General features: G+C 32.4%; 1 protein-coding gene across 1 annotated transcript; it reads left to right on the top strand.

Moving 5' to 3' along the window:
- Positions 1-7,008: 7,008 nt before the first annotated feature.
- LOC149080615 (hatching enzyme 1.2-like) lies at positions 7,009-24,891 on the top strand. The gene is made up of 7 exons (XM_089238677.1): positions 7,009-7,178; positions 8,935-8,971; positions 9,983-10,050; positions 18,409-18,484; positions 20,636-20,753; positions 22,327-22,502; positions 24,580-24,891. Exons 1-7 carry the CDS (start codon positions 7,017-7,019, stop codon positions 24,804-24,806), a joined length of 864 nt encoding a protein of 287 aa, XP_089094803.1. The 5' UTR covers positions 7,009-7,016; the 3' UTR covers positions 24,807-24,891.
- The last annotated feature ends 2,935 nt before the right edge of the window (positions 24,892-27,826 follow it).

Below are 27,826 nucleotides of genomic sequence, written 5' to 3' on the forward strand. Positions count from 1 at the left end.
TCTCTCCGAGGACAAAAAAATCCATGTTTCCAAGTGCAATATTTGCTGATATATTTGAATGAAAAAATCGGAGAAAGTTAAGAAACAACAGCATAAATGAGGGAAAGAAGCTACTCTTTCCCAAATTTTCTCGAATTTTTGAATTAAAATATCTCAGCGAATAAATCAGGAGAGAGAAGGCAACAGCAACTTTCTAATTGGTTTTTTTGTGAACAGGGTGACCAAATAATAATAATAATAGTAATAGTTTTTTTGGGGGGGAAAAAGAGAAAAGAATAATACAATATATATACTACATACAATATTCTACTCAAGGGAGCATTTGATCCGTCCAGAGCATACAAATACCGTTCAGAGTATATTTGCGTAGTGGCAAACACTTTCATGTAATAACGAGTACTAAGCAAAATATATTAATAAACACAAATGTTACAGAGGTCTTGGTGTGACAACACAGTATACTAGGGGCCAAGAAGTACATTCTTTTGTAGTAAAAGATTAATATAATAATTAGTTTTTTGAAACCTCTTAATTTATTTTCATATTTTATTTCATTTGGCAGATTATTAAAATATAATGGAGCCAAGTGTATGAATTGCTTTTGGGTTAATGTTTTTTTAGGTTGTATAATATTATATTGTAAATTTCGACGGATACACACGTTTCCGTCGAATACTTTCAAATCAAAAGTTAATTTTTTTATTTTAATAGCTATACCACCCCTTCGAATAGGAATGACGTATCTGGCGTCTGCCCGTTAGTTTTGTACTTTTGCTAATTAGAGGTATGCCTCCAGGATCAACGGTTCACGAGGAATTCACGACAAGGGCAGTTATCTATGTGCCATGTATACACTCATGTCCAAAAGTTAAGCTTAATGCACAAACCATCGCTCCAGACTGTGTACGATCAGGGGCGTACACAGGATCTACTCTTGTGGAGGGGGCACACAAGATTTGGGAAGGGGGAGAATAAGAATATCTTCAAGAGAAATTTTGAGTTACTATTCTTCGAAAAGCATTTTAGATTAACAGAAATTGATTGGCAAGCAAAGGCTTTTGATATTTTTAATTTTTTTTTTACAAAATCACTCAAAAATGTTTTCAATTTCTTATAGTTTTGAGGGGCACGTGCCCCTCCCTGCTTACCCCTATGACCGCGTCTCCAAGATTCTGACGGAAAATCCCTGAACACAGTATATCAACACCAGTGTTTCCTAAAGTGAGCAATATCGTCCTTTGCTAGAGGATAATAGTTACAGATACAATATAGGATATCGCTCAGGAAAGGGGGGGGGGGTGGGGTGGAAGCAATAAGGAGAAAAATTTCTTGGGGTGGGGAGGCGATGAAAAAACAAGTTTGAGAAACTATGATCTACAAAAACACCATATTTATGCAAATCAGTGTATATGTTATGCGTTTGCATTTTGTTATAACAAAATTCGGTTTGAATTGCTTTCTTTTGCTGCATCATAGTCAAGTACTGCAACTTCTGAAATGCAACATCGTCGTAACCACCTCGTTTACGAAAGATTTGTTAACAAAATCTGAAACTAAGCAGAAAAAATCCCCCATATATTTAAATCAGAATCCTTTACTTCCCGCCTCTCTCTCAAACTCAGTTTTTTTAAGAAAATAAATTAGAGACAAAAAAAGTAGTTGTTTTTGAATTTTTTTATCTCATTTTTTACGTTCACGATTATATTCTTAACATTAATTTCCGTAATCTCAAATTAATATATCACATATCATAATAATTTTTACGAAAATAAATTGCTATGAAATTGGTTTTGCGTTCATGTTGCAGACATTATCAGCACGACAATAAAAAAAAGTTATATGATTTATTATTTTCTTCATATATTTCAGTTGCTTTGCGCACGTTGGTAGAATTGGAAGTGTTGGAAAGGTATCCTTCGGTCGAAGATGCTACACGACTGGATCGGCAATTCATGAATTGATGCATGCTCTGGGCTTTGTACACGAACAGAGTCGTCCCGATAGAGACGATTTTGTTGAGATTAACTTCGATAATATCGATCCCAGTCAGTAATATATTTTCAATGTAATGTATTTATTAATAGCTTCGCGGTGTTCCTCGAATATACTAGACTGGGACTACGAATACTCGCTAAGAAATTACGAATTCTTATCTCCGGATTGCAATACGCTCCTTGTCGACCATTCGCTATTCCATTGTATAAAATATAATCAAAAGTTTAATATTAGCATATAATCTTGTTCAAACTCTCTAAAATGCTCGAAGATTTTATTATGATGTCAAAAATATTTTTATAGAATAACAATGGGAAAAAGAATCAGAATTATCTCGTGGCAATAGAATAAAATACACTTTTTTTATTTTTAAACAAATTTTATTAATTCAGACTTGTTGGTTCAACAGTCTTACATGGAAGATGAACACAAAATGCACATAACTTTTACATCAAAAATTCATTTGGGCCACACATTTACACACACAGCTCGAGGAATGTATACAGGGTGATTAAATAATTACCCTTGCCGCATTTTGCTAGCGAACCGTTGATCCTAGAGATACTTCCGATAAGAAAAAGTACTCAAATAACGTGTAGAACTCAGATACATATATGACATTCATGTTGCAAAAGGTTGTAAAGTTATTAAAATAAAAAAAAATAACTTTTATTTGGTCACTCTTTCCTAAAAAACCCAATTAGAAAGTTGTTGACTTGTCTTTCATGAAGCCAACAAAAAAATCCGAGTGGGATATATATAGTGGGACATATATTCACTGAGATATTTGAATTCAAAATCGGAGAAAAATTAGGAAAGAACAGCATAAACTAACGGACAACGCTCTTTCCCAGCTTTTCTCCGATTTTTGAATTCAAATATTTCAGTAAATATCGCACTTAGAAACGTGGCATTTTTTGTTGGGGTCAGGAGAGATACGGCAGCAATTTCCTAATTGGGTTTTTGAGGATAGCGTGTTCGTATAAAAAATTAATTTATAGATTTTAATGAGTATAGAACCCCTTGCAACATGACTGACACATCTGAGTTTTACACGTAAAATCGGATACTTTTATAATTAGAAGCATGCCTCTAGGATCAACAATTCACTAGTAAAATGCGGCAGGAGGAGAATTATGGAATCACCCTGTATATAGGAGTTGCACAAATGGTTTAGTAGTAGTAGTAGCTTTAAAAATTCATAGCACCTCCCGTAATATGTGATTTGAAAACAGCGAGTTCACGACTTATACACGCGCGGCATTATGTTGCCAATATCCGGTAATAAAACGTTATTTTTACACGAGATTTTAATCACGTTGTCAAACTCAATTCCAGGTTCACTATATCGAAATTTCGAGAGAAATGATTGGGAAATTATTGCTGGGTGCGTCGTGTTTGTCGCAGCATGGTACAATTGAATTCGGTTATGACGTCAATAAGCCGCGGTCCCGACCAATTCTTATAGAGAATAATGTTAATGAACCTTGCTTTTTGCGTCAATGAAAACGTGACGACCTCGGATATAACGACACGTTTTGTTATTTATGTGTTATTTATCATAATTAGGTTGATAATATAACGCGTATACAGAACATTTTGTAAATTTGATCTACCCGACTTTTTTCCATTAAAAATACCTTTCTTTTTCATGAAGCCTACTTTTAATTCATAACCCTTACTAAATCCAGGGATGAAAATAATTTCTATAATTTATAGGTTAAAATTTTATAATTATTACTTTAAATATGAATATTAAAGCTTACATATTAGTCGTGTTCAATTTTTTTTCGTACAACACATTTGAAATCACCGCAGATTTTCTGTAGCACTGCATTTCTCACCAAGAGTCATTTATAAAAAATAATCGTCAATTTCGTCGACGATTGGCGACATTTCTAGTGAGAATTGGTGATGTCCCGTATTTATATGATCCCAATCTCCCATATTTTTTCTGATCAAAGGTGGTCCCCCCTGATATTAATAAAACAACAATTTCATATACAGTATTCGATTGACATCTGAAAAAAAAAAATCGTACTAAAAAACGTTTTAAAAACGTCAATCACTTTGTTGTAATGACAACTCGGTTACAACAACGAATTTAGCGGAATCTTTGATGTCTTTATAACCGAGTTGATTTTGATGTCTTTATAACCGAGTTGATTTTGATGTCTTTATAACCGAGTTGATTTTGATGTCTTTATAACCGAGTTGATTTTGATGTCTTTATAACCGAGTTGATTTTGATGTCTTTATAACCGAGTTGATTTTGATGTCTTTATAACTATGTACGTAGTTATTTTTGATATTGTTGATTTCAGTATTGTCATAATAATGAAAATTCTTTCACAGAGTACAGAGGGAATTTCCAGAAGTATACATGGCAACGTGTTCAAGTTATGGGTGTGAAATACGACTACGATTCCGTCTTGCATTATAGTAAATACGCCTTTGCCAGTGACCCAAAAGTCCAGAGCATAAAACCAGTTAAAGAGGGAACTATAATTGGTCAAAGAGAAGATTTCAGCACCGGAGATTTATTGAAAATTAATCGTTTATACAACTGTACGGAATATTTGAACAAGTGTGAGGATTATTTCAATATCTTTCTCTATCATTAGTATAACAAGCACGCATCATTAGTTTATATATATCTGAAAAATATGGAAAATAAGATAATAATAAAACCAAAATGATTCTAAGAGCTTAATGGCAAATTCTACAGTTATAAGTAATGTGCTTTACGAGCTGGACAATCTGAATCAAAAATATATTTTTTTAAATGAGATGAACATTAAGGAAGCAGTAAATGTTTAATTAATTTTTTACGGAAAATGGAATGGCAAACATTAGAAATAAGCATGAAAAGACCCGAATATACTGTACCTATACAAAATGATATATATACTGTCTTCGACGGAAATTCTCTGAAAGGTGAAGTAAATACTACTTTTACTTTTCGCGTCTTCGTTAATTTATGATTAGTTCTCGTAATTATATTTCTAATTAATTCACTGGAGCAAAATCTCTTTATGGGATTACAGAATTTCGGCGTATATGATTGCGATGTTGAAATATAGAAAATGCCACTTGCAATGACAAGGATTTTCGTCTTATATAAACTATGTGTAAAGAGGAATTCAATCAAAATAAAAATTGTTAATCATGGGTTCATGGATGACTTCCAATTCGAAAAAGAAAATTTCCCAGGTAAATAATGCGAAAAATGTGATATATTTATTCGTTTTTCGAGGAATATCTGCGTTAATGAACTATTTATTTATGAATTTCAGGATAACTATACGTTCCAAAAAAAGAAGGAAAATATTTGGCGAATATCGAGATCTCTTTTACAAGAATGAAATACATATAATGAACTTGACAATAGTAGAAAGCAATTGCAACAGTGATACTCTAAGTTCTTCGTTTTGCATTGTCTGAGAATAAATGTGAATGAATGTGGAAAAAAAAAACTTTTTTCCTGGATTTGTTTTTTTCATTGTGAATTTTATTTGCGAAATCAAATAAAGACATTTCTACCGAGATTCATGTTCTCAAAAATTTGGCTTTATTTCCTTCTTTACATGAACTGGCTGAACGTTCTGACAGCTTTCAAGCAGTCTGCATATTTTATTATCTTGCCGGTAACTCTCTCAGAGTTCAAAAGTGTCAAAACTTCAAATTTTTTGTAGCCACTGTCATTTCACGAACCACTGCCATCAGTGAGAAACTTGATTACTTAATTACCACGGGGGAAAATTTATTTGTTCGACAAAGTTTAACGTTAATAACTTATTAATCATAATTTGCGAAAGATTTGATTTTCTTATTCAATTTTACTTTTTCTTGCTTTAAGTCACATCATCGTTTAGTATTAAAATAATAAAGAAGTCCCAGTCTGAACAAGATACAGGTGACTTGTACCACCTGGAATGCGATAGGTTAGGCCCGAGTTCACATTGCATGACAGCAAAGCCGTTGGGAAATGAAATGTAGGTTCCGATTTATTCGGACTTCGTGTGAATAAATCCGACGATGATACGACAGCAATGATCATGAAAGCGTGATTAATTGACTATAAGGTGACTTGAACTCGAATAATAGCTATAGCTAATTATATTTTCAGAAAGAAATAGCAACGCACATCAGCCTACCTAGACACGTTATTCTTTAACAAAGCATAATTTTAGAAACATTCAGAAAAATCGCGCGGAACCACATACTCTCTTTTTTTTTTTTTAATTTACGTAACTCTCTAGTGCAATGGTATACAACCTACACATGAATATAAAGACATGTTAAATTCTTCGTAAAAGCAGCGAGTGAAAATTTATCGGCAAAAACGACTACGTTATCAACTGTAACGTAGTTGTTACAATTTTCACATAGTACCTTGTGACAGTCATTCGAGGAAACAAAAGAAATGCTTAGCGGGTGTCATAGTGACCGCGGGCAGCGCAGGGACCACTCAAACTAAAAGAATATGACGTGAAAATAATCGCGAAAGAAAGCTATGCTTGATATCGTTCGAACTTCGTTGGAATAATATTTTTTTGGAGCAAAACCCGTATGCTAACAAATGAGATTTGATTACCCCTGTATTGATTAAGTATGTTAATTTACATTTTTCTGATTCGTTTTCTCAAGTAATGCGGGCCTAGATTTTTCAAAACATTGCGTGCTAAGTTATTTGTAAAGATCGTAACTTACTTTATGTTCGTCTTTACTAAATTATCAAGTAATATGTTAATGTGCGTGAAATTTCAGGAAAAATTTAGAAAATGTTGCATTCCCCCCTCCATCCCACCGTGTCCCCTATTTCAATAAAGTTTATTATTTGTATTTCTCGAAAAAACAAAAACAAAATGGGGATAATAATTTCTCTTCCTAGGTCAGGAAAATAGTCACTTATCTACAATCGACTCACTTTCGTTTACATGTGGGAAGCGGGTTCGTATTTTTCCTCTATTTTTTTCATGTGAGTATGCATGTAAGTATCTGAGAGAAAAGATGCTTGGATGAGTTCGGTCAATCACCTGATTCTAGTGAATTTGAAAACACCATTTATTCTGTGTACAATGCGATATCAGCAAAAACTTAACCTGTTTATGATCTTTGGATGCTTTCTTGTTATAACATGCGGAAAATCCAAAGTAATCAAATCTGTTGCGAAAAATGAGGTAAGTTTTGGATGTTTAATGAGAAATTGAATCTTACATAAACGCTTTTTTATTCGGAAAAAACTACTAGTGAGTGAATAATGATGAGCCCCCCTAAACAAAATATGGAAACCAAATTTGCCAAACGTAGTAATTTATTTGCCATTTAGAAGAATAATTTATGATAGAGACATTGGAAAAAAATGAGTAAAGCACGCTATTTGGACAAAGTTGGTGTAATTTCACACTCGTTGAATAGTATTGTTCCAGCCAATAGGAGTCAAAAAGTGAGGATTGAAACAGAGGTTTTCGGCTATGGGTAAAAAATTGATTTAAAACTTAACAGATGTATTTAATGAAAATAAAATGCATTTCCTCATAGTGGTTAATGATTAAAAGAAAATGAAAGACGAGTAGCTTTAAATTTCCAATTATAAAAAAATTGGGAGTAGGCTGTGTCATAGACACGGCCGCAAGTTTTGACGTGAATACGTTTTTTTTGTGCCTTGAATGGCATGGCAGGTACTGACATAATGAAATTATGTCATTATCATCGGCTTTGTGTTTGGAGTGATATCATTAAATGCACCTTTACAATCAATGGCATCTGACGATGCCATTGATTTTGGCTTACGTTGTGTACTTCCTGAGATATGAGCGTTGAAAGAATTTTGTCACGCAACTTTTTGCGAATGCTTGCAGTATCGTCAGATGATTCAAAAGATGTATTCACGTCAAAAAGTAGAATGGTATGGTAAAAAGCTATACTAAATATGTACGAAAGAAAATCTAATAAATGTGAGAAGTAATTTGTGGCTTCTTTTTAAAACGTATTAGTAATTATACGTATTAGGTAACAATAATTTTAAAGCTCCACACACGTAACTGATTTTCATTTTTGTCTTTCTTGTTTATTTAATTCGTGCATGGGTGGAAACATTTTATTGGAAACACCCGCAATATTTTTTATGGTATGTTTTGTCGAAGACACGAGACAAAAACTAATAAGCTTTGAGTTTCGCGCACTCGATGTAACACGGTTGATTTTCCACGATTACTGTGCAAGATGAAAGTCTATAAATTAAAAAAAATATATAACCGACCAGTTTCAGAGACGTTCAATCTTCGGTTGTCGTATTTCTACAATATTTTAAGACAGTCTTCATTAAAATAATGCACCATCAGTTTCAAACAGCATGAAGACGAAGAATGAAATACAAGACGTTTTTTCGACAGTTATAACTGTTAGACGAGTTTGATGGGGATAAGAGGTATGATGTATCGCGTATGTGTCATTTTTTCACTTTTTCTCTAACTGACGGAATTTAAATGCAAGAGATTTGGCTACATTTTTAAGTAAAAGCATTGTTCTCCCATTGAGAAAAATCCGACATCACATTTCACATTTCTCTGATTATTTTCTATCCTCTCAAACATTTTCTCTAATCTGCATCTGTATACAACTTTCTAAGTGAAACATTTTTACGATCTTGTTCGGGCCTACTACGAGTCTAGCGTATGCACGGTTTGAAGGAAAGAACGTGATTTTATTCAACTGATAAAATGAGATAGCTGTGGTGTTTTCGATCGAATTGAGCAGATAGGTTCACATAGAAAAAAAATATTTTCTGAATTTTCAACAATGTTTAGAGTGTCTTTTTACTTACTTTTATGTTACTGATATTCCTTGCTCATTACCTAGTTTAAAAGCTCACATAAGCTAACATGCCCACTATGTAGAAAATAAAATTTACTTATTCAATCCTTTTACTTACAGAGAACCGAAGAAAATTTCACTGAAATTTACGAGAAAGGTGAGATAAAATATAAATGTATCAAATGTAGATTAAATAAATCAGATCAAGAATCGGTGTGAACATTTTATCTATATATTATTTATCCCTCATTCAATAGATATGCGAACCAAACATTTTATAGGTCTGAGGTCCGCGATCTAAATTAACTCTTTACTCTTTTTGGAATAAGCAAATGACGCTTTTAAATATTTTTTGAAACATGAGTTCAAAGCTTCTGATCTATATAGATTGGGTTTTAGTTTGAGAAAGAAAACGCTGAATAAATTGACAAAAGGTTATCCTAGAAGTATTAACACACCCTTGTGAATGTTGTTATTTTCAAATCTCGGTTTACAAGTTGCATTTAAAATATTTGAAATCCACACTTATCATTTAGCAAATTCTTTTCAGCAGACGTTTGCTTGAAAATGAAAAATGATAATATATGCATTTACTACGCAAAGTTTCAGTTTTACAACTAAGAGATAAAGCGCACATGTTGATGCGTCGTTATTGTGAAGTACACAAATAGCCCTAGAGGCTAACTCCCATTTCGTATGCACCCACGTGTCACTTCATCATGTAGAAAATACTGTCATATTTCTTTTACTCTATCTTTGGGGTATAATTTTTTTCATAATTTGTTATTCCAGAATATAAAAAAGAAATGGTCATTAAACCTATAATCGGAATCATTTCTTTTATGTTGAAATGTTAAATTTTTTTTTCAATACATAATCCACAAATATTATACATATAATATAATAACTTCTTTTATACATTGCAACAAATAGAAGATAGAAATTCTCATTTATTCATTTTCCGTTTCAAAAGAAAAGTTTTGGGGATGCACATATATATTTAATATTTTTAAAATTCTCTTTCACTTATTTTTTATTTCATAGATTTTGCCCAGACTCGATTATTGACAAAAAGTCATTTACGAGACTTTGTCATTGCTTTTTAAATGTTACATTCATATTAAAGCTCTGCGCGTTTTCTCCTGAATTCACTTCTTAATCTTTTCAGAAAGTGTCAGCAGTGATCTCTTGGAAAATTTGGACTTTTTTGAAGGTGATATAAGACTTTTACCATCGGTATGAAGAGAAACCTGTTACTTTTCCATTGTATCTATTATATATCAAATTAATCATCGATAAATTTAAAAGAGACAGAAAGAGTTGTTAAAAATCCACTTGTCCACATATCACTGTAACAAATATGTACGCACAGTAGACAGAACACTTGTATGTTTAGTTGAAAATTTTTTTATTTATAATTATTTATTATAATAATTTTATAGTTTCGTAATTGATATTTTTGCTTGTTTCTTAGAGAAGCAAATATATTTCAGAATAAATAATTCGTTATAAAAATTGATAAGAAGAAAATCAGAAATTCATTTTTTTATCATTTGTTAACGTTTACTCTCTACCGCGCTTTTTTATTTCTTTTTCAAACAAGTTAAGAGGAATCTCTAGCCGAGTCAATTATATGAGAGATTATTGACAAAAAGAATGTCACAATAACTTGGTTAGAAAAGTTATACTTCAACTTGATAAAAGTAATCTTGAGAAAAGAAATCCGAGTAGTTCTCACCAAAAAAAGTTATTTATTCTTCATCTAACCTTGTAGGAACTGAACCAACAACACGTTTAGTGATGTCTTAAGTAATTGTTGAGATTCAGGCAATATTTCGAAATCACCCACGAAGGAGATTTTTTAGTACTAGTACGAAGAAGACTGGTAAAGAGAGAAAATATAAACGAGAAGTTTCTCAATGAGTTAGGAAAAGTGCTCTTTTGATAATTCCTTCTCTTTTTATCACTATAATTTTTTTTGTTTCAAATCCCCATACTCATCAAGTTTTCCGAAGAAATAAAAAGAACGTCTCAAAGAATGCTTACTGCAGTGTTTTAAATAAACAAAGCAACTGGGGAGACCTATTTTCTAAGTCTAGAAGCGTGAAATAGAAAAAAAATGAAAACGAAAAAGGAAGGAAAAAGTCGTATATATGTACATAATATTTATTTATTTTCAGAAAATAGATTTTTTCACGCTAATATTATATGAGCATCGAAATAGAAGGTGTTTTCGATGCGGCAAAAAATATTTACTAACATTCCGAGAATTCATCCCCACCTTTTTACTACACTTTGCGGAAAGATCTCGGTCAAGAGGAAAAAAATCGGAAATAAGAGAAACAAGAAAAATGTTGAATTATTCAAAGACTATACAAGGCAACGTGAATCAAGGGAAACGATACGAAATAACGAAAAATTGTTTTTTTTTATTTGTAACTGCATTTGGCAATTTTGGCACGAACACCGGATAGAAAGCCTTACAGAGAAATTGTTGACTTTGCCAAAACCAAACACAGCATAGCAATCTCGTTGGATTGTTTCTATAAAACGCTAAACAATGTGTTTTAAAAAGTAGACACAACAAGAAAAGTAAATACCTAATATATATTGCCATATGCAACTCAATCTTTGTATATACAGTGAAGCCTCTCGTTAAAACCATATTCAGATATTTTGATCTTCTTATTAGAATCACTGTTGAAAATTAAACTAACGCTAACAACACTTTTTTTTTTGTCTCCCTACATGGGTGATATAACGAGAATTCACTACACTATGCAAATCCAGTTATAATTTCGTAAAAAATCTAATATACTCATACAAGTGACTGAACTGAAGTCCCTCGTACGACCACGCACATAGTGCGACGAAGAGATACGAGGTACCAGATTTGCGAATAGAAAGAAAAAATCGCATGGGATGAAGGAAGAGATGTCTGCACAAGTCAGGAGGAGGAGGAGGAGGAAAGAGAAAATGATCAGAGGGGTTCTGAAGTGTAAGAGGGTTTGATGATGATAATCCCTCCACAAAATCTCCTTTTTTAAGAGAGAGAAAAAAAAGAGGGAAAAACGGACCAATCGGCAGATATCGAGAATCCGTGGATCGAGGCCAAAACAACAATACAACTGCTATCGTAGCTAATCTTTATTATATACTCCCGTACCTCTTTTTTGCCTCACTATGTGCGTGGCTTAAGAGGAAAATAAAGTATTTGTTTGTCCTAATTCGGCCTTTATCTTATTAACCGTTCGTCGTAGAGGTATGGTTCTAGTTTAAAAAATGTTCAAAATGTGTTTAGGAATCACTTTGTACAAGTTTAGAGAGTGGAAAATATAGGTTTCAATATAGGGTACAAAAATATGGTTACAGTATTCGCTGACATGTTTGAATTCAAAAATCGGAGGAAAGTTGAGAAAGAACAGCTTAAACGAGGTAAAGAAGCGTTGTCCGTTAGTTTATTCTGTTCTTTCTCAACTTTTCTCCGATTTTTGAATTCAAATATCTCAGCGAATATCGCACTTGAAAAAGTGGAATTTTTTGTTGGTTTCAGGAGATTTTTGTTCAGGTTTCAAACAACCTTTTAATTGGAAGATAGGAGGACCATATAAGAAATTAGATTTTTTTATTTAATGACACACTGTACTTTTACTCTCGGAATTAGTACAGAGTGGCTTTTGAACACATTTTGAGCATTTTTTAAATTAGAATCAGACTTCTACGATAAACGGTTAATGAGACAAAGGCTGAATTAGGACTAACAGGACACCCTGTATACAAATCTACTCAACGCAGAACCAAAGTCGAACCAAAGAATCGGACTAAATGAATATGCTTTATTTTAAAATATCAAAAATGTATGTAAATATCCTATATTTATAACTACAATGCTAACTACAATTAACTACAATTTTAAACGGGTCGCTTATGTACAGGTAAATAATGAAAATTGATAAACGTGTATACTTTATTGAAGACCGAAATATTCGTATTAGAATGCAAATCCTTCAGCTCGTTTAAATAATGTTTTGTCTAAAAGTTCAAATTAGAATTATTTCTTTAATTTGATGTCTTAAACTATATATTGGTATGTGGTGGTCTAAGCATGCCACAAATGATAGGTGCGGTCGTAATGGAAGATATTACTGAAAGATTTCTAGTTCATAAATGAGATTTGCAGTTTTGTGATTTACATATCATTACGAGAAAGGTATATAACTTTATCAAGATGTAAGCTACTATCCTGACAGTCTAATAGCTGTCAAACTACATGGTTAACGCATCACCTACTGGTTTGATAGTTTTAAGTTCAAATAATGTCTGGAGCGTGAGTATTTACATCTATTCGTTAGAAATAGGCTGGAAAATATAGGTTCCGGCTTCGACGATTGCGTAAAATGACCTTGTGAAAAAATGAGGAAATAATGAAGATATTGTTATGTGAAGATATGTTTTTGCTCTGGGAAGTGTATAAACCTTTCAGGGCAGTTGAAGAAATTCTACGCTATCCAGGTTTGACTGAAAAGCCGAAATAATTACATTATCTCTGCCTCAATCTCCCGAGAATATGTCATATACTTATTTTTTTATAAGACTTATTTATCTTTAATCCATGGGTTATGTCAACGGCAGTTGTGGACGAAACTTTCGGAAGTCAATGTTTCTCTCTGGACTATAGCCTTTTAGCCTGGAATCTTCTTATATCTCTTATTCTTCCATCCTCGTTTAAATGTTTTAATTCCTTACAAATTTTATCAAAACAGATATATGTGTATATATCACACACACACACACACACACACGCACACACGCACACACACACGCACACACACACACACAACAACATATTCGCACGCTGCTATATCGAAATACAATTTTAATTTTACAGTTTTCCAAACTAAAGCTTATGTTTCCACAAAATTATTTTTTTTCGGGGGAAAAAAGCAATTTTCTTCTCCGCTGCTTTTCTCATCAATTTCCAGTTAGTAAGGAGTAGTTTATTTCTAACACTCTAGAGTTATTAGAACTTATTTAGACATTTTTCAAACCAGAAAAAGCGAAATAGTAATACGCATCGTGTGCTTCAATTTCCTGTGTTATTTAGGTTTTCTATATAGAAAATCAGTTTATAAATTATTATGTATTATAGCATCACACTACTTTCTAATCTTTTCACGTTATCAGCGAATGGAATTTATCCAAACGAACAAGAATAGTTTCTATTACAATTAAGGATTTATTTGTATGTTGAGTTGACGTTTTTTTATGGAGTAAAAAATTAAACAATCAGCTCCAGTTGTACAATTTGTTTTACAATATTTTAATGGATGAGTCACACATGGTATGACATGAACTGCAGAACACCGTCACTGTCAAAATATGGAAGACAGATGATAGCACCAGGAAGAGCATGAAACAAGCATGATTCTGACAACATAAATACGTTAGAGCACACATGCACTCGGCACATACATTCCGGTATGTACCGATTCACTGCAAATTCCGTAGAAGAATGTTTACCAGGTGCATGTACAGTTAGGTAGACACTAAAATTAAAGTTAAATAAAGTAAGTTAAGTTTAAGTTGAAGTAAGTAATGAAGTTAATTAGTACTAAAATTCATGCGTAGTACTATGTATAGATGCTCACTAAAAAACTGTTAGATACACATACACACTTCCAGCACAACTCGAAATTGAATAGGTAGTAAATTGCCCATGGGGACAGGAATTGTGCTCGGTTTGTGGGGAAAAAAGAAAGACCGTATTCATGACAGTCTGATGAGTTATTTAGCCAAATCCCACAATAACCGAGTATTTGGATCACTTCCTATATGTATCATTTCGGGAAAAAGGAAAAAAATCCTTAGCAGTCTCACATACCCTGATATATGCCAAATTATATTGATATAAAATATACCAATATAATCATAATTTAAAAATTAAAATAATATTACAGGTTAATTGCAATCACAATCGCGTGCATTTCGCTCTTTCTGAGTTCTGGACAATGGTAACTCATTGCTGTTCTCAATTAAAGCCGTAGAGCTTGGAGACTGGTCTTACAAAATGTGAGAACATCGAATGTGAAAGGGGTGGAATGATCCGATAAAATTTACTTTGACTACTTTAGCAGTGTTTCCCCAATTAGTTAAACCATTTATGTAGTGGCAGTACCTCAAAAACCACTTCACGTGAATGATTGCATCACTTGAATACGGCAATTCCCGATGATTATCAATAGAATATGTAACATGAACTTTTCTGTCATCGAAAATGGTAGAGGAAATGCTTATTAGTTTTTTTTTCTTTTTTGTGTGTTATGCAGCATTTATTTTTTCCAGTGAATGTAGGAAACCTTTTTTTTTTAGAGAGCGAAAGAGAGCCTGACACGTGTGTTGTGAACAAAAACCACACACACAACAATTTAGTGGTTTATTTAAACTTTTTTAAGCAAACATTGTTTAACATTTAATTAATTTTTCTTATTTTTGTAATTATCATACGCTTATCATACGTTATGTTTCTTTTTACGTTTTACATTCCCCATTATATCATATTTTTCTTCATTTCCTATTATCAGAATATATTAATTATTAACAACTATTAAAATTTTTATAAAACTTATTTTATCTTCATCTATGTTTACTTTACGTTGAAAGCTATTTATCTAATGATAGAAAATTTGTTTGAAAAATTCTTTGAGGAATTAATACAGGATTTGAAGGATGTGAATTCTTTTTTTTCCACGAAAAAGTCGTGGTTTACGATGGTACTCCACAGCTTAAGTTTATTGTGAGTTGAAAGCGTTGCACTTGATATTTTTTTTAAGTGGTTGCAAAAAGAAATAGAAGAAAACAAAGCGTGGATCTTTTATTATATATCCCTTGTATTGATGCCTAGACGTGGATGTTTTTCAATTGGAATTATAAGAAAAAATAATCAGTTAAAAATAAAAGTACAAAAACGTTTACTCGACGACATTCATTAAATTCCTTACACCTGATTTTGGAAGTTTGCTATAGCAGTGTAAAAATAACATTACCCTCTTCACATTTGAGCCAAAACTGACTGTTAAAAATTTTTTGTTTGACTGATTTGTGTTTATTGTATATCAAAATGGCCTTTAAAAAGAAAAAAATAAATTAAATAAATTAATTAACTTAATTAAATCAATTTGGGTTGATATCTTCATTAGGACCATTTGAGTTAGGTACACATATAGGGTGTCCCTTAACGCATGGGCCAAAGTGCGAGCTCAGTCATAAAATGATCAAGCCAGAAGCCAAATTAACAGTTGACTGTGATTTACAATTCCAGCTTCTAAAGAGGTTGTTCTTTGCATGTGCATCAAGTGCATTTAATGCTTCCGAAAAAGTGACAAAATAATTTTTACTTTTTCTTTCAAAAAAGCTGGAGAACATCTGAATTATACAAATACAAATACAAATACAAATACAACGCCACAACAGGCAAAATGCCCAACGAGGTGGCTGATAAAAACATGCCCATAAAAATATGGTTGTCATATGTTTCAAAAATACAGCAACCCAATTAAAAATGCAATTAACACAAATTACAAACATGCCTTCTGGAAATCAAGGTAAACAACGTCGACATTTTTGCTCTTACCCAAAGCCTTAGTCACGTAATCATAGAAGCAAAGGAGGTTAGTTACACATGACTTCCCCTTCCTGAACCCATGCTGATTATCCGACAATACATTATTCTCGTCTATCCACTTCACAAACTGCCTTTTGATGATAATTTCCAAAATTTTCGAGAGGGAGCTCGTCAAACTCACTGGACGATAATTAGACACCACTTCTCTACTACCCTTCTTAAATATCGGAACAACGTTAGCCAGTTTCCAATCTCTCGGGACGATACCCTCAGCAACACTACTCCTGTATATCTGTGCGACTGGCCCCAACAATTCATTAGCACCTTCCCTGAGAACCCTGGGATAGATATCATCTGGTCCTGGTGCTTTGCTTGCACATACATTTCTTAGAAGATTTAGGACCTCCACGTCTTCCACTTGAATATCGTTGAGCGTTTTATTACCCCATGCAACACCCGTATATCGAATATCATTATCTCCATTAAAAACCGACGCGAAAAAGTCATTGAAAGCACTACACATGCCTACATTGCTCTCTACTTTTGAGCCTCCTATCGAGAGGGGGCCAACTGTCCCCTTACATCAAAACGGTAAACCCCTTAAAATTAATACGGATTATTTCACAAATATTCCTATGCAAATAGCCGTCAACTTGTTTGAATAGGTGCTGCACATCTTTCTTAGTTATGTATATTAACCCATAATACTCCGGTTTCAAAATTATAGAAATTATATGCACAAAAAGAGGAAATTTCTTCAAACGGAAAATTACGTATCCATATTCTACGACAGCATTAGGGAAAATATGCATGTTGATATTGGGAAACATACATTGTACCACGGCAATCTTTGGCTTCGATCATGAATTTTTATGCATCAAGGCATTAAATCAATAAGCCTCTGACGCGTATCTGAATTGACCTTTGACCATGGCTTCCGTAGTCACTGGTATAAACTCGATAGTAGCTGGCTTGCGTTTGGCTAGCTTCTTATTTTAGCATGGCACTACAGTATCTCGATAACGCTTCATCAACTACCATTTCAGATACTATTATGAAACTCACGAGAAATCGATGAATCTTCATGGACATGGCAGATTCTTAGTAGAAACTTCATTTTCCATCTCCAAACTAAGTCTCTGCTGAATCCAGAAAGTAGAGACCAATGAATCAAAGAACTACTTTGAATGCAGACACAGCCACAAAGTAAAATTAGGCTTTCTAACTTGCAAATTTCTTGAACTGCTCGTGTAAGTTCTTGTGTAATCTAATATTTTGAAACCATCCAATATAATGTTCAGAAGTTCCATAATATACAAAAAACAAACACTCCTTCAATGATATGTCAAGAATTAGAAATTACAATGGTATTAAAAATCCTTTCTTAACTTTTCTTATCCCTCTTTCCAAACACCAGATTCACTTTTTTCATTAACACACAAAACAAAAAATGATTGACTTTGGTATCTTTTGAGGCCGACTAATGGGAATTAAAATTGTTAAATCTTTTTGCTTCCATTAATTAATTTTAAAGATCATACGTCAACTACAGTTAAAATGTGTATATATTACCTGCTTTAAATGGTCATTATTCTTTTACTTGTGCCTGTTTGGGTGAGGTGGTAGTAAATTGGAGTCATCATGCAATACAGTTAGCGTAAAAGTATTATTAGATAAAAATAAACAGGCGTGGCATGCAATAAAATTTTTTTATCACTAAATTTGATACCTACTGGGTGTCTAGTAATTGAAAAAGTGATGATTCATTTGAGAGGCTCATATGGAAATGTAAGCAGAGTAGTGAAAATTTGAATAGGTACCATGGAAAATTCAAAGATTCAGTGTAATGAAATTAATATGTTAGATGAATAGTAGATGTAAATGATTAATATGATTAGATTCATGATGATTAATATGTTAGATGTAGGAGTACAGCAATTTTTGTAAAAAGTCATTTTTCAAATATTTCACAGAATCAGAACGCAATCCGCAATGAGCGTATGAAATGGCCTGGTGGTAGAGTGCCATACGTTATACCATTTTTGTATGGTGAGTTTACTGATTCTAAATTTTTAATACCAGAATATTTTTTCAGAAAAAACAATACATTTATTTATTTTTTCAGTAACAAACCTCCATCAACTGAACATGAAAAGCCAGTCTTTTAAACAGTAATTTAGAAAGTGACATTGATGACGGAAGTCTCTTAAAAAATCCATAATTCCATACGAAATTTTCCCTCCGAACAGTCCATAATTTTGATGGTATAGTTACTAGTGATTAATATGATGCATATTATATTTCATTGATAAAAAATCAGTAGGACATTTATACAGTAAACTCATGATAATCACAGCAAACGTTAAACGCAATTTAGATACACTTCTTTGTACAGTAATTTCAACTTCACAGGATGTGAAATATTCATATCAACTTATTATTGTTGGAGAAGAAGGGAGATATTTTAGTTTTTCTATAAAATGAGCAAAATATATTGCTGGCTGAAATAATAAAACGCTAATTTATAAATGTACCTGAAAAAAGAGAAAGATTAAACGATTGGTGATTTTGATGAATGTTTATTTGAAGAAAATGAAAATGTTTAACCATATAGTGAAACAGGGTTCTATCCGATTTAACAGCGTACATCAAAGTTGCACAAACAATGCTGCGTTGATTACGGAAATAATGAAGGGTTAACACAAGGCGTAGTAGTTTCCAATAGTTAAATTGTCCATGTGGAGGCGATAATCGACACGCAATCCTTTTCCCTATTAAGCTCGATACATGCTCCGTTCCATCTATGTCTATGTAGCATGCCTGCCAATTCATTCATGTGATCAGTTTTCCGCGAAGTGATCATAATGTGGTCTGAGATTATCTCCAATGAATTTGAAAGCATCTCCGGCAGCTGTAACGCAACAGAAAACAAATGATATTAGGATGTCATTTCTATAATGCTGAAGTGTTAGCATCCATTCATGAAGATATACTGGGCGATGATTCATAGAAATACTGATCGCACCGGTGTGTTCTACCAACTCCACTTTTTCTGTTATTATACATAGAACCATGATTCTCTTCTGGTCTTCATGTTTCTCTCCCAGTCTTATTAAAATATTCGATCACCTTGAACTTGCATAGGAAAACACAAAAATTCAGGCACCTGAAACTACTTTTGCTTCTAATTTGAAAAGTGACAACACTTTAATCACATGACAAGGATAGGCCTACCACAGACAATTAAATTCTGTTTAATTGCCTGTTTAGAGAAACGCATATGCATACAATACTTTTCGTCAGGCATATTTTCGTTAGAAATTTCTCAGAAGAATGTTTATGAAGTGCATATGCAGTTGCGTAATGGTAGTTCCAAACCACACTCTTTGATCCGCAAGAGTTCTTTGTTCTTTGTTGATTGAGCTGATTGATGTGGACTTATGAAAAACATACAGTAGTCATCCAAGCTACCACCTCGGCTCACTGGCGTTGCATGAATATCCAGATTACCATCCAGCAAAAATAATTTACAGCAAGACAGTTATTTTCTTCCTTGACAAAATGATAGCACTACGTTTACTCTTTAGTATAAAACTTCATATTCACTGATATAAAATCAATTTTTGAAGTATAAAAGAAAAATGGATAGTTGTATATTTGCGGATGTGTAAAATTCTGATTGTAATCCTTTGTATTTAAATTCCCTTATCGAATTCAAACTGCGCATTATTGGTCACTTACCAAATCATGATATCCTTTTTTATTTTTAGTTACGTATATTAAACTATCAGAATCTGCAATGAGTATTTTTCATCCGGGAAATTGAAATATTCACGAAAAAAATCATGCATATTCGTTAATGTGTATTGCACTGAAATAAAGATTTCGTTCATTTTTTCCGGTAAAGATCAACTCAAAACTCAATCAAATTTAACGTTTGGCAAGGATACCCTGGTGAGAAATAAAGTAAATTATTTATTATGAAAAACAGCAAAATGAAAAAAAATCATGTTGCTATAATTTGTTATACATTTGAATTTTATTATTTATATAATTGTATTACGGCATATGTTTGAAGCCTGGGTACTTCGCGAACTGGCAAATGTTCGAAATCTGGCCGACTAATTTACGGAGTGCCTAGACTTTGGACACATTAGCCATAGCATATGTATACATATAATATGGTGTTGTCGTCCTTAGGTGTTCTAGGAAGAATAGTTGTAGCACTTGCCATCAGTGAATTCGACAGAAATACCTGTATCAGATTTGTGCCTCGCACGAACGAAACTGACTACATCGAACTGGTGAGAGGAGGCGGGTAATGTCAAGTCTTCAAATAAAATAAAATAAAAGTTCTTACAGAACTTTTGGTTAATTTTTTTGTAACACTCTATGGTTCATCCCTATGAATGGCAACAATTTAATAAATTAGAGTGGATTTCTGAATCAGTTATAAAAGGCTAATTAAGGATAAAATATTCAGTTTTTCTTGATCTTAATGTTATTTATAAACAAATAATGTCTTGCTTATAGCAAAGTTGAATAGTTTTTATCTTGAAATGCATTTTAAATTCCCTAAATTTTTTGTGATTTTGTAAACCTTTGAACACGTTAAATTTCAGCAGCTCTAAAAAAATGACACCAACGAAGAATAAACTTTTTCTGGATAAAAAAGTATTGTGTTTACATAGCCGTATTTTATACTGAAATGACACTGAAAGATGTACTTTATAAAATACCAAAAAATTAAGAAAATAAGTAGGTATAATGTGTTTTTTGACCATGTATTTGCCATGTATATTCAACATGTACAGAACCATAGAGGGTTAATTAGTTTAATTAAAATTACTTATTTAAAACCTCAAAGGTATTTGACTTTTCCTGAATAATCAAAGGAAAAATTTTCTCAAAAAATTCAAATTCACAAATAGGAAGAGAATCTCTGACCTCACTTGACTAGTCATAATTTTAGTGAATGCAACAAGTACCGGAGTTGCGAGACAGAGAAAAAAAAAGTTAAAGGAAAGATAAAAGGCAATCGTTTTCCAATACTTTTTGTCTTGATATAGCGAACAATATAGGAAAAAGTTTATGATGCCATTTGTGTATAACACTGTAAAATTTCTCAATTATCTACGCACCTTATTTTTAAAGTAAATCGAATTCAAGCTTCCAGAAGCCTTGCGACTAAAGACATTGAAGACACAGAAGCAGAAGCTATTCAAAATCCAAACAATCGTTTTCTTTGAAATCAATAGGCTTTCTGGATATTATACAGAGGTGAACAGGAAAAAAAGTTTAATTTCTCTCCGCCGGGAATCGAACCCAGGACCTCTTGCATACCGGGAAGGAGCATTGAGTGAATGAAACGCATTTAAAACTTTATTCGTTTTCTTTGTTAGAATGTGAGAAAAAAAATGTTTAAAAATGAAACAAATAAATTTAAATAACTTGATAAATATGAAATTAAAACTTTACTTGCACTGTATAACAACTTACTGCAAATTTTTATGCACACATATGTCCAAAATTAAAATTCTAAAAATGATTTGGGCCAAAAATCAAAATATATAGCCTACTGTATATGTGTATATATATATATATATCAACAGTGAAATGAATAGTACACGTAAGAAATGATGCATGCACAGAAATTCTCGATCATATTTGATCATATCAGCATGTGAACTGATTGTCTTACATTATCACATGTCTTATTACAGCACAAAATTTATTTTGAACTTTTATTGACTTTAGATTCAGAACTTTTGAAATAAATGATACGCTCGTGCGTATTATCCAATTTAATTTAATAATTACGTAGAAAACTACATCTCTTTTTGAATAGCTTGCGTGTGACAAGCTTTTGAAATTATACTTTTCATTTTCAGGTGTTCTTCATATATTGGGCGTATAGGCGGCAAGCAAGACGTCGTTTTAGATACAGGATGTGACAGAATCGGTATCGTAATTCACGAATTCATGCACGCTTTAGGATTTTGGCACGAGCAAAGTAGAGTGGATAGAGATGAATTCGTTACTATATATTGGGATAATATATTACCAGGTATAAATGTCAAGGTAGTAGATAGTAAAAAATGTCGCTTGTACTTTTATAAACATAAAAAGTATTAGATTTAAAAAAAATATTTATATATATAATCTCAAAAATCACTCAATATATACAGTAGATAAGGATTACTCAAGTCTAATAATTTGAGAACAATTTTCTTTTCTGTTTAATTCGTTACATCATAGTCATTATATGCATTTAAGAACTCATATGATCGTTACCTGTATTTCGAAGGTGATTCTGAATTGCTACCAACATTAATTGGAACAAATTGGAATTTGACCTCTGATCGCGTTAGGAATAGATATTAGCGCACTAATAAATCGATTGCCAAGCGGCGATAGAAATTTTTCGCGGTAAGTTTCACTTGCCATGGTAAAAGATTTTGTTGAGTTTTACACACACAACAAATCCCAAATTGAGGTAGGCTTAAACTGCATCCTACTACTTGAAAAATCAGATACGCTTATCACGTACTCATAACTATCGAAAAATTTAGGTTTATAAATTAATATTTTTAAAACCGTCATTTTTAAAATTATCATTTTTACTATTTCAAATGTAAATACTTGTTATCTAAATTGAAACTGCCAGACTTGAATATTGAATAATTGTGTAGTACGTAATTATTAATAAAAAAGTTTGAGTGGATATTTTTTATTATTTGAAGAAAATTTAAAAACTGTTCTGATGTTATATTCTGTGATTTTATTTATGTCCTTAAGATTCATTCGATATAGATAAGCTGTTTTTTACTATTTAATTTATTTTATTTCATAGAAATTATACTTTAGTTTGATAGTTTTCATATCAACATACTTTTGTTTATCAAATAATATCTTCATTTTATCAAATAATATCTTCATTTTATCAAATAATATCTTCATTTTATCATCATTCACATGTTAAGCATAAATCAAATTAAAAGCTCTGATTTCAGGATTACACTTTTCTAACCGATACGATATATAATTACATCAAATACAATCGAAATTATTGTATTCAACATATTAATGGAATGATCAACGAACACCAAATCACGATGACATTTTGCTATGGATATTTTCCACGCAGTAGTGCATACTCGTAGATTAAAAAAAAACACTTCGAACCCCTTTTATTAAACTCTGAGTTTTTTCAGCTCTTTTTGACAGACAAGAACTCTGAAGATATCAGGAAATATTTGCAATACGTTAGACATTGGTCGTGAGGTAATATCAGAAACTACCACTAGGGCCCAAGGTTTCTGTGCCGAAAAAATGGAATGTTGTTTGCGTCGTCTCACAGGTTCCTTGCGGGCATTCTATGGCAAAAATCAATATGTTGTGTGAGCTAGGCAACTAGTAAGGTAATTTTAACTTCACACTCACACTCACATACACACACACACAACGATTGAATTACTTAAGACTTTTACTCTGACTCATAACACTTTCGGCTAGATTCTCTCTTACGTTACAAGTTTTTATGAAGAAAGATGAAGGAAATAAAGATTGAGAGGCTCAAAAAAGAAGCGGAATGACGAAAAAGTACTAGCATAGGATGAGTACCATTAAGAGAAAAGTGAGTGGATGAGAAATTAAATTATGAGTAACGTATGAAAGAATTTTATGCGTAACAAAATTTATTTCCATAGAAATCGTTTCAAAAGTAAGTGGGATACAAGAACATATTTTTATTTTTCATTTCGAACAAATCATTTTGAGATGCTTTTTTTCCCTAATGAAATATCTATTAAGAATAAGAATTGTTTTTTTGAATATGTGGTCACATTTTTTGAGTTCAATATTCATCTTTGTAAATCAAGGCCACCTATAAATGATTTTTGTAATTAATGTACAGCCAACTGCCCCAATCCGAATTCCACAATTTCGTATTTTTTTATTAGTTTTTAGTAGTTTATAGACTTGCTCACGCCGTGTATCATACAGTTTGGTTGAATAGATCGAACTCATTGTACATGCTATTTAGTATGAGTGTTATAATTGTAAATCATGCTGTTTTTCTCTGAAATTGAGTTTAAAGTTACATACCGTGACAAAATACACTGAGAAAAACTCTTTTTTTATAGGGACTGAGTCAAACTTCATGAAGTACAACAACTTCGTTCAACAGACATTGAACGAGAAATATGATTATGCTTCTTTAATGCATTACAGTCGTTTGGCGTTCAGTAAGAATTCGCAAGCTACTGTTGTGCCTAAAGATCCCCTTGCTGGATTCATAATTGGACAGAGATATGGTTTCAGTCAAACAGACATAAGGAAAATCAACAAATTGTACGGCTGCAATCAATGACGCATAGAGTGAATATTTATTAGAAAGATACAATCTTTGTGTCAGAAAAAGTTATATGTTGCAACAAAAAAATGTTTCAGTTTTTTTTTCTAGTAGGTTTTCTTTAATTACTGTTCTTACATATAGATTTAAGATAATAAATTTTCTTGTTCAGTGCAAAAATTTGGATGGAGTATTATGGTCTATATATAATATTCATGGGTGCATCATTAATCAAAATTAATACATAAGAACCTTATAGACATACAAATGACATGCAATAGCATGTCACCTAATTTACTAAAAGCTTAAAATTTGTGGCCTCTTAATTATATCTTATGTATCATGATTTTAATACTTTGTTACTGTGTATAGACTCTTTATCGTCCACAGGTTCTTTCGGTACTTCGTTGGTACTTTATAGCGCCCCCCAGCAATTACGATCACAGGAATGCCCTCAGATGTTAGCGTTTGTGTTTTTAAGATGGCTTGTGAGTTTTGTGGAGAAACCAACTATATAAGGAATTTTGTTAGTAAATCTTATATGCTATTGTATTTTTTATCTGCTATCTTATATTTATCTCAAGCTAGCAATACTTTCTGGTTAGATAGGACGCTATAGTTTCAAAGATGGTGTGTCGGATTATATGTAATACTATACGCATTATCTAAGTTGGGGTAGAATATCTCTTCTAGGTGAAAATTTTAGGAAGATAAAAGAGGAGACGGGTCTGGGAATAATGTATCCTGCTCTCTGTAGAACAACCTTAACTGTTCTGGAGCATATAGAAGGAATATTGCATCTGGGACTTTGGTAAATAGACATGATCACACCACCACATCATCATCAACTATTAAAACAATTTGTGAATCTTTTATTTTTCACTATCAAAAATTCGTTAAAAATTATTTGATAAATTTTCATTCGTTTTCTTCATTTTGAACCCCCCCTCCCATTTTTTCATACTTTTTCTTGGCTATATATATATATATATATATATATATATATATATATAAGCATTTTTTTGTGTTCTGTAGCAGCAGGGAATATCTCCCAACATGTATTGTTTAAGGAAGTCGCTATATCTATATTCCTGATGTAAACAGTTCTGGATGTATATACAGGAATAAATATAAACTAATTCAATTGTGTGTGTTTCCGTTATTGTTTGAAATTGAAATTCGATTCCCTGGATACTCCGTAACAATTTCATCCCAATTATTTCAATTACTTTTGAAAACAAAACAAAACATACAACGAAGTTTAAGAATGAAACTAGAAAGCTCCTTGCCCTATAAAAATGTACTTAATAATGAATCTATCTCTATATTTAAACGCAATTACCTTTTACATGCAAATATGATTTTGATATTTAAATTGGGCGCTCATTCCCAAACGCTTGTTTTCGACTTCCTATTTATCCCCGACCATTAACCATACATTTAGGGAACAAGGGCAGCTGGAAAATGAAATGGCTCTTGAAAACTAAAAGTCTCATTACGAAAAGAATCAAATGAATAAATAATTTCGAGCAAAATGTGCCTTTGCGGTTCTTGTTAGTGTAAAGAAAACGGTATAGCTTGAAGTTAATAACAGCAACACATAAAACGCCTTCATTATGAATTTGGCGGAAAATTGATTATATATATTATGAATTTAAAAAGATCCCTCCCCCGGAGAGTTCATTAAAATATAAAGTAGTCCCAAAAAATATTAAAAAATGAGATCCTAAGAGGTTTTTTTTGGTAGCTCGTTTTTGACGTGTTAAAATGCTTAAGTGTTCATATGTATAGGGGAATGTGTTATTAGTAGGCTCTCCCCAGTATATTTTAATGAAAGCTATATGATAATGATAAAAAAGGTAAGAAGAGTGCACACACGCACACACACACACACATAGAAAATTGATGATTAGTTTTTAAGGAAGAGAAACGTGGGTACTTGATAAAAAAACGATAAGCTGCGAGGGACAGGGAACCATCAGGTGAAATTGACAGTATCACGTGTCTAGAAGATAGCCGATGCTACGAATTAGCATTTTTAAATTGAGTAAAAAAAGCCACGTTTTTCTGGTAGGTAGATTACACGGATATACTAAAGTGAAGAAAGTTACAAGGAAATGTTTATAAAGATTTTTTGAAGACAGGAGAATATAGAAGAGGGGAAAGATATATCCAATAATGTAGAATAGATAGGATAGATGCTGTACTAAAAATTCGTGGAAAATAAGACAAAAAAGTCTTTTTGTTGGAATAAGTTTTTAAAGAAAATACAGAGTGATCAATGTTGTATAAAAAAATTATTAAGATACTCAAGGCTGCCCTTACCCGATGTGGGGTCCGGTGCGGAAATAATAGACCTCCAAAACGTGAGGCCCGGTGCAACCGCACCCCTAAGGGCCGCCCTCCATCAATGGTTACGCCTTCCATCAATCCTCATCTGTGCGAAATCTGGTTTGAATTCTACTGGTTGAGTCTTCTGGTTTGAGTTCTACATTAAATGGCCAATGTGTGTGTTTTCGTGTTACAACGTACAATTAAGGAACATTTTTAAAATTTCTGGCATGTATTGATGCTTTTTTACCCCATCAAAAAATGAAAAAAAAGCGAGAGTGACTAACAAACAACAAGAGATAACTAAAAAATTCAAATAATTATAATTCCTCTTTTACTCAGATTTTTAGAGCTAAAGCTTTCTTTTGTATAAAATGTATTCCAAGTAATCCTGGTGTATAAGACTCATTATTGTTGTGGGATAGTTTCATCTGAGATCGAAGAAAATTTGTGGGATTTCTATAAAAAAGAAAATTATATACTATCCATTATTGTTTTACTTTTTTTTATTTCTAGCAAAATTCTTTGGGATGGATGGTGATCGTTGTGGATGGTTTTTAAATGAAAACTACTGATATAAAAATTTCAATTTGTAAATAAGTATCGCGTCAATAAAAAATATGGAAAGACGGGGCAAAATGATAAGGAGCACGTTGACATTAGAATTTTTATGAGTACGCAATAGCAGAGTTCCGTCATTAGGGAGG

Source organism: Pholcus phalangioides, unplaced genomic scaffold, assembly GCF_987345545.1.
Source record: "Pholcus phalangioides strain wild (caught in Gottingen) unplaced genomic scaffold, Ppha-v1.0 ptg000011l_1, whole genome shotgun sequence".
In the NCBI taxonomy this organism is placed as follows: Eukaryota; Metazoa; Arthropoda; class Arachnida; order Araneae; family Pholcidae; genus Pholcus; species Pholcus phalangioides.